This window comes from Lactuca sativa, chromosome 4, assembly GCF_002870075.4.
Source record: "Lactuca sativa cultivar Salinas chromosome 4, Lsat_Salinas_v11, whole genome shotgun sequence".
Classification (NCBI taxonomy): domain Eukaryota; kingdom Viridiplantae; phylum Streptophyta; class Magnoliopsida; order Asterales; family Asteraceae; genus Lactuca; species Lactuca sativa.
In genome coordinates this window covers 46160992-46175547 of record NC_056626.2, presented here as the reverse complement: position 1 = coordinate 46175547, position 14556 = coordinate 46160992, and the positions used below count along the sequence as shown (strand labels likewise).

Below are 14556 nucleotides of genomic sequence, written 5' to 3'. Positions count from 1 at the left end.
CATCTATACATTCATACATTTTTACTACAAGAAAACATATAAATAAAGAAAATATGATATGTTTAAGAAAAGCAATTGCCGGTATGAACATAACAAAACAAACGTCGTAGTCACCTTTCTCCTTTCCCCCATTTTTTCGCTTCCCCACCAAATAAAAGTAACCCCACGGTTTGGAAAGAAAAAAGAAAATACCGGTTGCCACTTTTTGACTCTTTTATATCACAAGTAATCGAATACATAATTTACTTTATTTTTGTTGAGAGATAATTCATTAAAATTTTGATATATACATAAATAGGTCATCTAAGATGTCAATTATTTTAAAAAGACAAATTAAATATCATTTATATCAATTAATATCATTTATATCAAATATGTCATGAAAAAATATTTTTTACTATTCCTTTTCAATTCTAAATCTGAATTTCGTAAGCAAAAAACAATACAAAATTCAGATGCTTCTCTATTAAATGTATCAAAATCATACGATTGATATGAAATTAAGATTTGCACACATATCTAATATTCTAATCCTCCTTAATAAATGAATGTTTTTTTTGCCACATGTCAATCTTTCATGAGTTTTGACATTTGTCATTTTGTAGTATTTTTGAAATAAATATTATCCATTTGTCAATTTTTGGTTTGTTTCAATTTTTAAAATTAAAGTCATATACTTATATATGTAAAGTATTAAATATCATATATATGATATTAAATTGCAATAAATACATTTCTCCCTTTCTTATTTTAAAGTTGTACATTAAAAAATATTTTTTGTTTACACTTTAATATTTAATCTTTTTTTAAATCAACTCGTGTAATACACGGGTTTTACACTTAGTATAAATAAATAAATAAGAACGAAACCAAATTTTTCCCATCTTTCTGATTACCAGCCTCACTTAAGTCGGATTTTTGTTTTATTTTTTTTATTATTATTTTTTTTTTTTTTTTGAGAAACTTGTAAGTTTAACCAAATGTCTTAACGATTTCTATTTAAGAGCCAAAAATCAATCAATATCTTATTTTAGCCATCCAAACCGTAGCTGAGGCAAACACGCCTACAATTTTCATACTCAATTGCGGTTTTCATACACAGTTGCGGTTTCGCATGATTATAAAAAAATAAATCACTTTCTCTTGACAGAACGGTGGGTGGCATAAGCCACCTGCGGTATGCTCTCACTCGACTGTGATCTTTTTGGACAGACAGGATGCAGACCGTTGAAAATAATTGCAATTTCAAGAACGAAATAGCAGTTGACTAAGAACTTTCCCCAAACTGCTATTTTGTTTCTTGGCATTCAAATGCTATTTTGTTCAAAGTGTGGAATCAAACAAAAAGTCATACAACATAATCAAGGTATATCACAAAACAAGGTAAAAATAATAAAAAAATAATAATAAATAAAAATAAGAAATAATGAATTTTTTTTTGGGAAAACCGCATATGGCACATTCATCCGTGATATATAAGTTTCTAATGCACATTCTGTGCATCAAGGACTTATACACTACAGATGACATGTTTATCTGCGGTTTGGGTATTTTTTTTTTCGTTTTTTCCCACAAATCCAAACCCAATACTACTAGATTTCTATGTAAATAATAAAAAAGCTGATAAAATTCGAGGTATAAGAGTGTTAACATGATTGTTGTTCACATTCGTCATTAGAGAGAATTTTATATGCTTGCAAACCCAAAATAACCTAAATGATTTTTTTATATATTATGAGTTATGGGCGCAAAATAGCAGAATGCCCGTGAAACCGTAACCCAAATGTCCAATCCCGCACTTGGACATGTCCGAAATCACAAAACAGGTGAGATGCCCAAACCACAATTGACTTAATCTCGGGTGCGGTTTAGATGGCTAAAATGAGATATTCGCTCATTTTTGTGAAAAATCATTAATACATTTGGCTGTATTAGTAATTTTATTTTTAACACAATTTTTAATGTTTTACTTTTAACACAATTTTTAATGTGTTATTTTAATATTTTTCAAATAAATGGAAAAATCAAATTTGGTTTGTACTTTCTTTCAACTTTTCAACTGCTTTCTACTTTGTTCAAGGAATCATGGGCTCATGGCTTCACTTTCCATCACTTACCTTAAAACACCACCAACTGTCAATCCCGCTGCAAAGTGGTCCTCCAAATCAGATTCCTTTATATTTTTAATATACAATCATAAAATTAATAATATTTTATCTAAACAATTTATAAACATCTTCTTAATCTTTTCAATCGATCATCAAGCGTTATCTTTTCCTTGAATTTTACACCACCAAATGATTCTCGTGTTGATTCGAGTCGTGTATCTCATAAATAAAGACTCAAATCAACACTAAAAGCATACAAAAGTAACAACACAAAAACACTAAAATTGGTAGTACTAATATAATTACATAAGTTGAAGTACAATACATGGAAAATTATACTTTATCCTAGGGCTAAGCAAATAGAATTTGCGCACTAGAAGGTGTCAAGTCGGAGAAAACCTCTGGGGCTTCCACGACCTGCCATTGGACTGCAAACTTTATATTTTCATCGGTTGAACTGCTGTTCAATCGATGAATAACACCAACTGCAACAAATAGGTCTCGACCCGTAACATAAATTCTATCATTGCAACCGTTCACCACGAACGGCTTGCAAATTTGCTCGGGTAAGGGAGGCCCTTTGATGGTTTCCCATGTATCATGACTTGAGTCATAAACCTTAAGTTTTGTCCTCTCATGCTCCGATACCACAAACAAACGCCCGTATATCACAACACTTGACCCGGTCCACCCTTCACGGAGCCCCGTTGCCATGGATTCCCAATGATCGGTTCTTGGATCATAAACCTGGCCACGTGGCACAACATAAAATGGCCAAAACCATCCTTCGGTTACAAAAAGTTTCCCATCAAGAACAGCTGAATCATAACATGCCATGTTTGTGCCCATATTTGCGATCGGATACCATACACCTCCTTTTGGATCCATTACCTCAGCTGAATTGAGCTCAAACTGATCACTACTGTTCCCTCCGGCGACATAAACCTTCCCGGCGATCACACCTCCGGCGAAAAACGACCTTGGAGTCATCATCTTCTTCATAACAGTCCAATGATTTGATTTCACATCAAATTTCAACACCAAGTTAAGAGGGCAGTCTACGTCGGAGGCCACCCCACCACAGACAAACAGCGAACCATTCTTGGAGACAGAAAAGCACCGGAACCCAAGTGGACAGACCTTCTCCATGCATGGCATTGCTGGAATCGTGTGCCATGAGAGATGAATGAGATCAAGAACCTGCCATTGAATCTTTCCTGTACGTTTATGGAAAGAAAACACAAACATCCATGGATCTTGAAAACCCATTTGCTTCCTTTGCGTAAAGAACCGACCTTTATCACAGAAAAGATTATACCACCGCCGGCAAACAGTCCGGCCGGTTGAATGAAACTTGACTGGTAGCCGGAGAAGACAACTCAAAGCAATATCATCAGGAAGACCAGGAAGCAGAGGATCAAAACACGAATCTGATTCCAGTAAATGATCTGTAACATCAGCCAACCTAAATTTAGGGGTTGATTTCACCTCCGAATCCCCTGATTTCAGCACCGGTGGTTGGTGTGACGACATGCGGACCCTTTGCATCTCGAAAATGAAATCAATTCTTTGTAGTTAAGTTGCTACAGGTCTTAACTTTTCTCGACCAAGATCGAGTAAACCCCCAAAATTTCACAACACCGAGCTCAGAGATCAAAGAAAAGCTTCATTTCAAAGTCATGATACAAGAACAGAGAAAAATTTCAGCCATAGATTCAGAGGAAATATGTCGAGAAAAAAGAAAAAACATATGAACTTACAGATTGAATGAAAGGATTGAAGGTTGAAGGTGAAGAATTGTGGTGGTAGGGTGGTGGTGTTGGTGTTATATGGGTGGTGGATGGTGGTGAGGTGGGGGGTGGAGAGTTTAGACGGAAGAGGAAAGAATGGACGGTTGATGCGTGTCAAATAAATGCCGACCCACCCGTGCAAACACGAGTGCCGAGGAGTATAGTAGGCTTAGGCTGGCTACACTTTACTCCGCTATTTATTCTACTTTTAACTTTACGATGCATACATTAACATTACTACTCATTATACCATTAGCTAGGTCCACTACTATTTTGTGGTGTCAATTGTTTTCTAGCAACACCTATTAATAATACTCTTTGCTTCGGTTTTACTTAATCAATAATAATGCCACGAACTAATAATCAATTTCAGATTTATTTCAATTAAGTATCTTAAATTTTATTTAATGAGCTCTAACCATTTAAGTTTATTTTTATAAATAAAAAAAATTAGAAAAAATGAAAATTATAAGGAAAATATCATAAAAATCATTATTAAGTTTATACAAAAATTTCAATTTAACATTGTGTTTTTCTAATCTCAAATTTGATATTGTATTTGTCAATTTGTTACAGTTTGACCACATAACCGGTCAATTCAATTGTCTACTGACATGTCAGTTTTGATGATTTGACATACGGACGTGTCAAAATTAATTTTTTCCACAAAAAAATGTTATGTTCTCAATTTTTCAATTTTCACATTAAGTTTTATTTCCTTTTCCAATTTTGATACTGTATTTTTTTATTTCAAATCGAACATCATTTTTTTCAATTTTGTTTAGTGTTAATCATTTTCAATTTGAAACCATATAAATATTTTTTTATTACATTTTAAAACCGTATAAATATATTTTTTTCGTTTAAAAACCATATTTTTGTATAAATATAAGGTTTATATTCTACATATTTATTAGTTCTTCATTTTCAAAAGAAAAATTGTTCTTGACTTTATATAAAAATTTAGAATTTTGCTAAAAAATCCCATAATGAGAGGATATGTGTTTGTAAGCATATGCATGGTCTCATACATATATGTCACATCATTAATAATCCAAGATTTTTAGATTTAACATATAGTATTATAATAGTTTTTGCCTACGAATCTCTAATTAAAACAATATAAGATAATTAATTCATATTATAAGAACCAAATTAATCATAAGGATTGAACAAGAGTAACAAAATTTTATCAATTATCTCTTATGAAATATTATTTATTTTATTTTTTGTTGTAGATTTTACATATATTTTTATTTACAATTAAATAATTAAGAAAATGACATTGTAGCCCTACAATATATTACACATTTGCCAATTCAATCCTTTAAGTTATTTTTGTGCTTTATGAATGAACAAACTTTTTATTGACCTGCTTATTTGGTTCCTATAACATACCATTACCAGTTTCATGTACCATATCACTTTTATTTAATTAAAAAAGTTAAATTAAATCCACTTCACATCTCTCTCTCTCTCTCTCTCTCTCTCTCTCTCTTTCTCTCTCTCTCTCTCTCTCTCCATCCCTCACACACACATAAAACTTCACTCTATATCAAAATTTTATGTGATCATAAATTCATAATACAACTCAGACTTCGACTTCACTCACCGGCTTCCATTGGTAATACAAACGATTAGTGGTTACATCTTCAAGTAATTAACTACTTCATTTATATGTACTCTTCTCTCTCTCTTTTAGTTTCAATCATCTCTTTATTGTTGTCAATTTTCAGTTTCTTGTTTGGCGATCTCGAAATTTCATTATAGTTTCTTAGCGTACTATGTTTATTACTCACACGTGATAGTTTAATAATATATGATCGATTCGCATTTCATTTACATTACGAGTTGTTAGTCCCTATACTCACTGTTCTTGATTTCATTTCTACTTGTTAGCGGTCATTTAGGGTTTTTGACTTTGTATCAAGATTTTGAATCTCCCTTTGTAACGTCCCAATTTCACACCCAAATTTGTTATTTTTATTAAGATAAAAATTTCCAATTATAAATCCGTTTTAAGAAAATCATTTATTCTGAATACATTTATCGAAAATCAGAGTAATATAAATAACGCGAAATCCTCAATGTTGTTGTTGTATGTGTATAGTCCCGTATTCACCTTCCCACGATCATTGATAGAACCTGAAAACATAAACAACTGGGTAAGCACAAAGTTTAGTGAGTCTCCCCCAAAATACCCCCATACAACAAACGTACTAGCATGCATAACGGGCCATCAATCATCGGATTGGAAGACCCTGGCCTAATCAGTCATCGGACTTGAATGCCAACGTGCAACGGGTCCAATCAGTCATCAGACTGGAATACTCAGGGTTTGTTGGCCTTCCACCTCAACCCAACCGTTCTTCTCGAGCCTTCGTGCCTTCGACATAAAGCCGACCCGCACCAGGTATCATGGCTTATAACACACAACAGGACCGCCTCAACCCACCACTATATGTCGACATATAATTAATCAAGGATCAAGTAGGCATAACATATAAGCAATTATCAATCATACATCTCACTACCACCTACTAGTCCTCTCATAGCACACTACTTTTCTACCAACTAACCTCCATGGAATGTGTACCCACAAGTAACCAGAGGTGAGATAGCCACCCGAACAGATGATCCTACTCTAGAGCCACAACCAAACAATAAACATGCAAGAAAGCCTAGATCTAGGAAGGAGCGTCGATAATTAGGGCAAGAGGGAAAGAAGAAAAATATGCGGGGTTTTTAATCTTTTACGATTTCATCCCCCCCCCCCCCCCCGGATGGAACGCGCGTTCCATTAAAATTTATAAAGCGACATCTTTAGACGACACACATTTTATTATAGGTGCCCTCCGTGTTTTTTTTGTTTAGACACTAATTTAAGGGCACGCAATAATGAGTAGCCTAAATCCTTAATTTTTTTGAAGAGACGCACTTTTTTAATGTCACTTTCTTTTGCGTAACATAAATCAATAAGTGTCGTTGTTTGCGCGTCGTAAAATGGTCTTTTTCTTATAGTGAGATCAAGAGTTCTCAGGTTATCCTATATGACTACATACATCCCCTACGGTACTCCACTAGACGATAACCATCCTACTAGTACTCTAACCAACATAATATTACCGATGCATCCTACCACATCAGGGTATATATATATATATATATATATATATATATATATATATATATATATATATATATATATATATATATAATACACAAGGATACATAACCAACTCTATAAAGAACGTGTAACCATATGTTTCCAAAGGTGAGATAGACACCCGGATAGATGATCCTACTCTAGAGCCACAACCAAACAAGGAACATGCAAGAAAGCCTAGATCAAGAGTCCTCGGTCTATCCTACATGGCTACCTACAACCTATAGTGCATCCTTCTAGTAAATGATAACCAAAACTAGTGGGTCAGGATTGGTGCCTTCGACCCACGGGTAAAATGAGGAAAAACTCAACTGAATCGAAGAACCCGAAAACACTTTGACATGATTCCCTTTCTATACTGCTAGCTCCTGCGAATCCACTAATCACCAAACCAAGTATGTAACACCCGGATCAGGTGCACATTATGTTTAATATTGTGAAGTTAAAAGTTTCAGTATTGGCCCTTCTCACGACGTGAGGAATGTTTGCTTACGTCGTGAGGAGTGATTTGGACACGTGCATCATTTCAGGGCTCACGACGTGAGCAGTCTAATGCTCACGATGTGAGAGCGGCTGACGACCAAAACCCTAAGTTTTCGGTATTTAAGGGAATATGAGAGGGCTGGGGTTGCTCACCCACAACCTCTCTTACTCTCTAAACCTTAAGAAACCCTAATATTATTCTTCCTTAAAAGCCTTTGTCATTTGGGTGCATTTCTAGCTTGATGAAGAAGAAAAGAAGAAGAAATAAGTACTCTAGTGGTTGTGTAGGCAAAGTATCATCATCATCACCATCTTTTCTTGCTTTTGGACCTTTGTAAGTATCAAAGGCTCCAACTTTATTTCTTATCATGGATAGAACTTGAATTTTATACATCTTATTTATGCAATTGCATGCTTGAGTGGAGTAAATCCATAAAGATGGAAAATTTATGGATTCTAAGAGTCCCTAGATCATAATATTGTTCAGGTCTGAAAGTTGGTATGGATTTGAGGCATGCACGAAAGATTGAAGCTTATTTCTTCACTTTTGACCTAGAAAGTGGATGATCATGTTTGGTGCATGCATGTCCATAAATGAAACATTTGTATGGACCTTAGGGGTCCCCTTTAACTTCTGGACGATGTAGACTCGAAAACTTAATGGAATAAGGACTTAAAATGGTGACCCTTAGCCTCAAACAACGATCACGAAATGAGATGTAAGATCTTATGGCGTGAGATTCAAACCATCCTTGTCTTATGTTAGAATCCTTTGAACTCACGATGTGAGAATGGGTGCTCACGTCGTGATGCCAATTCAGGTGGTTTCTTTGACCGAGTTGACTAGATTGGGTCGATTTAAGTGGGAATCGGACTGGGTACGATATCACGACGAGACCAATTTCCGGCCACGATGTGAGGTTGGATATGGTCTTTAAAGATCGTTTACTTTGACTTTAACGAAGGTTGACCAAGTTTAGCTTAAGGATATTTTGGGTATTTTGGATTATGTTTGAGATTTGGTCATTCTAATGATTAGGTGTCGGTTTGAGTTGAGATTCGCAGTCAGGACCTCATCAGCTAGTGTTCAGTTTCTGAGGTGAGTTTTCCTCACTGTACTTACGGTCGAATGCACCAAGTCCAACCCATTGGATTAGATATCTAGTTATATGATAGTATGCTATTGTGATTTGTAAGATTTGTATCCTGGTATATAGGATGATGCTATGCTTAGTGATCTGTAGATTTTTCTGGTTGTATGTCGACTGATTTTTTGTTTATCTATTATATGTGCACATATTTTGGTTGGTGGTTGAGGCTTTACTGCTATGTACGTGGCCCAACAGACCGGGGGCATTCCAACCTGATGGTTGATTAGGCCCGAGGGTATTCCATCCCGAGGACGACTGGACCCGTTGTATATTGGCATTCCAACCCAATGGTTGATTGGGCTTGGGGTATTCCAACCCGATGGTTGATTGGACCCATTGTATATTGGCATTCCACCTAGGGTCTTCCATCCCGAGGATGACTGGACCCGAAGGGTAACTAGCCTTGGGGTATTCTAATCCGATGGTTGATTGGACCCAACATGTTGTTGTATATGTTTTCTGTTTATGTGTTGGTATTTTGGGGGAACTCACTAAGCTTTGGCTTATAGTTTTTATTTATGGTTTCAGGTACTTCTGACGATCATGTGAAGGCGAAGGCGTGACCGTACATATCCTCTGTTTTTATGTACTTTTAATCTACGAGAGACTCTGATATGGAACGATACTTTGAAAACAATGATTTTGTAAACATTCTATGATTTGTGTTTGTTTTAAAAAAGTTTAAATTTGTTGTGATTTTTATGGATGTTACAAGATATAATCTTAATCAACATATCCTCAAATTTTACCCAAAGTCAAACTGGTCACAAAAGTCAATGGTTAAACAAGTCAAGGTCAATGTCATGTCATGGTCGTCCTTCACCACTTCGTACGGGGGTGGGGGAAGAGAGGGCTCACAAAATCAAATAGTCAACATGTAGGACATTGCCACACTATGGCAATGCCAGAACAAGCAATTCGCGATTTTCGACTTCTCCACGTCATGGCTACCTTCGCCACGTCGTGGCCACGTGAAAATCACCATCTATCATTAAGAGCTTAATCCTTTCAGATTTAATTTCATACTTTCAAAACTACTTCTCCATGCTGACTTAATGGATAATGTTTCCAACTTTATCCATTAGGACCTCACCATATAACAAGATCTTATTCCCAAAGTCCATTAAGTCCATAATGTGACAAAAACTCAAACATGGGGCTAAGAACACTCAAGTTGAGACCTTGTTCCCACTAGCTATGAAGTTTATAACCAAATGAGCACCATATCAAGCTTTGGAGTTCCTCAAACTCCAAGAAAACTCAAGGATGGGACCAAAACATCCAAAATATGATCATACTTGAAACAAGAAGAAAAAAATGTCAATGTATCAACTTTTTACCTCTAACACTCGGAAATGTGAAGAAGATCTTGGATCTAAGCTTGCTCTTTGCCTCATTGCACCAAAAATGAACCACCTTCTTCACCAAGTTTCACCAAAGAAGCAAAAAACCTCAAGACAAAGTCACAAATCTCAAAATTAAGGAAAAAGGGGCTATGGTTTTAGAATGGGAGATAGAGGCTGAAGGAACTGACCTAGAATGAGAGTTAGGGGGCTTAAATACGGGAGAAACCCTATAATACATTGGCTTGGGCTACTACCGTTGCCACAGTGGCGGCTCTTTAAACACACAATCCATTAATTTTACGCCACGTTGTTGGCATCCATGCCCCACGTCCTTGCTAAGTGTTTGCTTCAAAAACCTTTTTTTGATTCCTTTAATCTTGTGCAACCTTCTTCAAGAAACGAGTGTTACAATTCTCCCGCACTTAAATTAGATTTCGTCCTCGAAATGAGTTCTTGAAGTTTCCTTTCAAATACCATATAAACCCCTTTTGGGTCCCTCAAACCCGAATCCTTTGACACAAGCTGATATCATTTGCATACCAACAACTACAACCATTGATAAGACAAGTTACATGCCCAGTCTATTGATCTAATTCGAGTATAGAGTCTAGCAGTCTAATTCACAACTACCACGACGCCTCTACAAACTTAACGAGAAACAAGGGACCTGATGGAAGCCATTCCATAAATGAAGAATTCCCTTTTTAGCCCATGACCTGAGATAAGGCTAAACCATCCTTTGTATCAATTATGCTGACCGAACTCCACATATTTGATCGATTCTAGATCTTCTCATCCAAACATTGTTATACTAATCCAACATAAAAATGCACCAACACGACGAAAACCGAGTGGTCACTTACTAGTAATCTAATCCATACTCTTACTCGTTCTGACATTCCTGCTAAGCTATCCACCGACAACACTCGGGCTTACCCCCGATCCACTAACCAACAACAACACTTTGGCTTACTCCCAATCCACTAGCCAACAACAACACTCGGGCTTACCCCCGATCCACTAACCAACAACAACACTCGGGCTTACCCCCGATCCACTAACCAACAAAAGCACTCGAGCTTACCCCCGATCCACTAACCAACAACACCACTCAGGCTCACCCCGATCCACTAACCAACAACAACACTCAGGTGTTATTTGTTTTTTCTGAGGCAACATGTATGCAGTATGCAGACCACATCTGTAGACCTCTGCAGCAGAAGAGGTGGACCAAACGTCTGCAGTCTGAAAAAAGAATATTATTTGTTTTTTTAACATCTACGGGCTACTAAAATAAGATAAAATCTAAATAAACTAATTGTTCTAACTACAAAGTGATTTTTTAATATTTTTATGACTTTATTATAAATAATTTACAAATATAGATAAAATTTTATGTATTATTGTATAAAAAGTGAAAATAAAAGTGGTATAAATTAACATATATATTTGATAAAAATAAATAATTTTGGTCGCAAAGTTATACCTAAACATTGTAATTGTGAATCAAAGAATTTGATATATAAATGGATGGAAATAAACTTCGATTTTTTCAATTAAATCAATTAAAATCGTACCATAAATATTTTTCTAAGAAATTGACGATACTGTATTACATAATGTTTTATAAAATTTGGCATAAAAAATATAAGAATATATTACGATTTTTTACTTCATATCTATATAAACAACTTTAATGACCATTATCATAATAAATTTTTATTTTTAAATTTGTCAAAAATATCATTTTTGTGTCGTCGAACTTTTTTTTTAAGTACCGTAACTTTTTTTTTTCGAATTGTTTATCATTAATTGTGACATCCCCAATTTCACGGCCAGAAAAGACCGATTTGCTTATGCTTTGTTTTATAAATCAGAGTAATCGTTTAAAGAAAACGGTTGCGGAATTGGTTTCCAAAACAAGATATGATAAAAACTTATCAAAACATTTCTCAAAGAGAATGTATTTTCATTAAATAATAAAACCTCGGGATGTCATGTTCCGATACAGACACATAAGCATAAACAGAACATACATTCATTTACTCTAGTGATTTACATCTCCTTTAATCTCTCAGTGCAAAGCAGCTTCGTATCGATACCTGTGATACAATTAAACTGAGTGGATCAGACTTGGGAGCCTGGTGAGCATATAGGGTTTTCAACCCACAATAATATAATTATTATATTTAATCATCAAACAATCAACCCAATTACCCATCCCCGTTATCTTCTTTATTTCTTAAGGTTTTACCCTAAGAATCACCTATCATTTATTCATTCATTCCTAAAATTTGACTTTAAGGAATAGACATAAATTCTACTGTTATTTAAGGCGCATCTACCAACTTTATCATTTAAGCGCCTCTGCCAGGATTACGGCATTCACTATTAGGCGCATCTGCCGACCTTATCCTATAAGCGCATCTGCCAAGATTATCCTATAAGCGCATCTGCTAGTATTATGACATTCTCTATTTGGTGCATCTACCAATATTATTCTTAAGCGCATCTGCTAGTATTATGACATTCTCTATTTGGTGCATCTACCAATATTATTCTTAAGTGCATCTGCTAGTATTATGACATTCTCTATTTGGTGCATCTACCAATATTATTCTTAAGCGCATCTGCTAGTATTATGAAATCTCTATTTGGCGCATCTGCCGACATTATCCTATAAGCGCATCTGCTAAGATTACGAAATTCACTACTTGGTGCATCTACCGATATTATTATTAAGCATCTTTCATACCTCCTCATTTTATCACATACCAACTATCTCATCTACCCATGTTCTACCCAACATATTCACAGATATAAAATACATATACAGTTTAACTCATTTAAAAACTATATAAAACGTCCATTCCACACTCATCTCAAATAAGCAAACAATGTATAAACACATAACACGTATTTCTTAGCAAATACTTCATATCTATGCGTTAGAAGAAAGTAACCACACACTCACACATATAAACAACTTTATATTACACACATAACACATATTTCATAGCAAATACTTAATATTTATGTGTTAGAAGAAAGTGACCACACACTCACTCATATAAACAACAATATATATATATATATATATATATATATATATATATATATATATATATATATATACACATAGCACGTATTTTATAAAATACTTCATATCTATGTGTAAGACGAAAGTGACTATACACTCACACCAAACATATACTTAATACATTCAAACAATACTTGTATTATAATCGTGTTTATGAAAGTGACTATACACTCACGCCAAACATACACTTAATACATTCAAACAATACTTGTATTAAAATCGTGTTTATGAAAGTGACTATACACTCACGCCAAACATACACTTAATACATTCAAACAATACTTGTATTAAAATCGTGTTTATGAAAGGGACTATACACCCACGCATATAAACAACTTTATATTATACACATAACATGTATTTCATAGCAAATACATAATATTTATGTGTTAGATGAAAGTGACCACACACTCACACATATAAACAACAATATATATATATATATATATATATATATATATATATATATATACACACATAGCACGTATTTTATAAAATACTCCATATATATGCGTAAGATGAAAGTGGCTATACACTAAATTGATCAGAAGATGATCGGACAGCACTATGACTTGTAGAAGTAGTATTCTTTGGTGAAACCGGGATCACTTCACACACCGGGTTTCTCGCGGGCAGAGCTTCGGCTCGGAAACTCTTTTCTTCTCGGGATCTTCAGGCTTCGGGACTTGCTTCGGGCCTCGGGGTTGATACCGGGGCTTCGGGGGTACTTCTTTGCACGTAAATCGATGTAATATGGGAGAGAGATGAGAGAATGAGCAACCAAACTCGGTTGGCCCTTCAAATCTATTTATAGGGCAAACTGGCCTTTTCCACGTCGTGGGCTTGGTTGTCACTGCATGCGTCATCCCAAGTTGCATCCGGGGGACTCCCGGAGGTGTCAGGAGACTTGCCACGTCGTGGCACTGCTTGCCACGTCGTGGTCTCTGACAGTTTTGGGGTTTCGCTCCCCGAACTTCAGAAATTCATAACTTTCGCATACGAACTCCGTTTTCGACGTTCTTTATATCGACACGAAGGTGAGATTATGCTCTACAACTCTCGTTTAGACTCCATTGGCTAATTTTGACTTTATTTTTAATATATTATAATTATATTACTTATATATTATTTTTAGTAGGCCGGGACAGGAAAACTCTGTTATAAACTCATAACTCCTTCATCTGAACTCCGTTTTCGTCTGTCTTTTTATCGTTGGACTAAAATCGATGAGATATTCAATTCTCATTTAGATTGTTTTGGATAAATATCGCTCTAACGTAAATTCACTATTTACGTCACGTTGTGTCGTGCCGGTTCTGTCGCGAAACTTCAACAGGTCATAACTTCTTCGTTATAACTCGGATTTTGGCGTTCTTTATATGCACGGAAACCTTGTGACATATACTACAACT

At 35.3% G+C, this 14556-nt stretch overlaps 1 protein-coding gene across 1 annotated transcript; it reads right to left on the bottom strand.

The window, feature by feature from the left end:
- Positions 1-2382: 2382 nt before the first annotated feature.
- Positions 2383-4128, bottom strand: LOC111914725 (F-box/kelch-repeat protein At1g30090). The gene is made up of 2 exons (XM_023910433.3): positions 3869-4128; positions 2383-3772 (listed from the first exon to the last, which is right to left on the bottom strand). The coding sequence occupies exon 2, from the start codon at positions 3654-3656 to the stop codon at positions 2460-2462; it is 1197 nt and encodes a 398-aa protein (XP_023766201.1). The 5' UTR covers positions 3657-3772; positions 3869-4128; the 3' UTR covers positions 2383-2459.
- Between the last annotated feature and the right edge of the window lie 10428 nt (positions 4129-14556).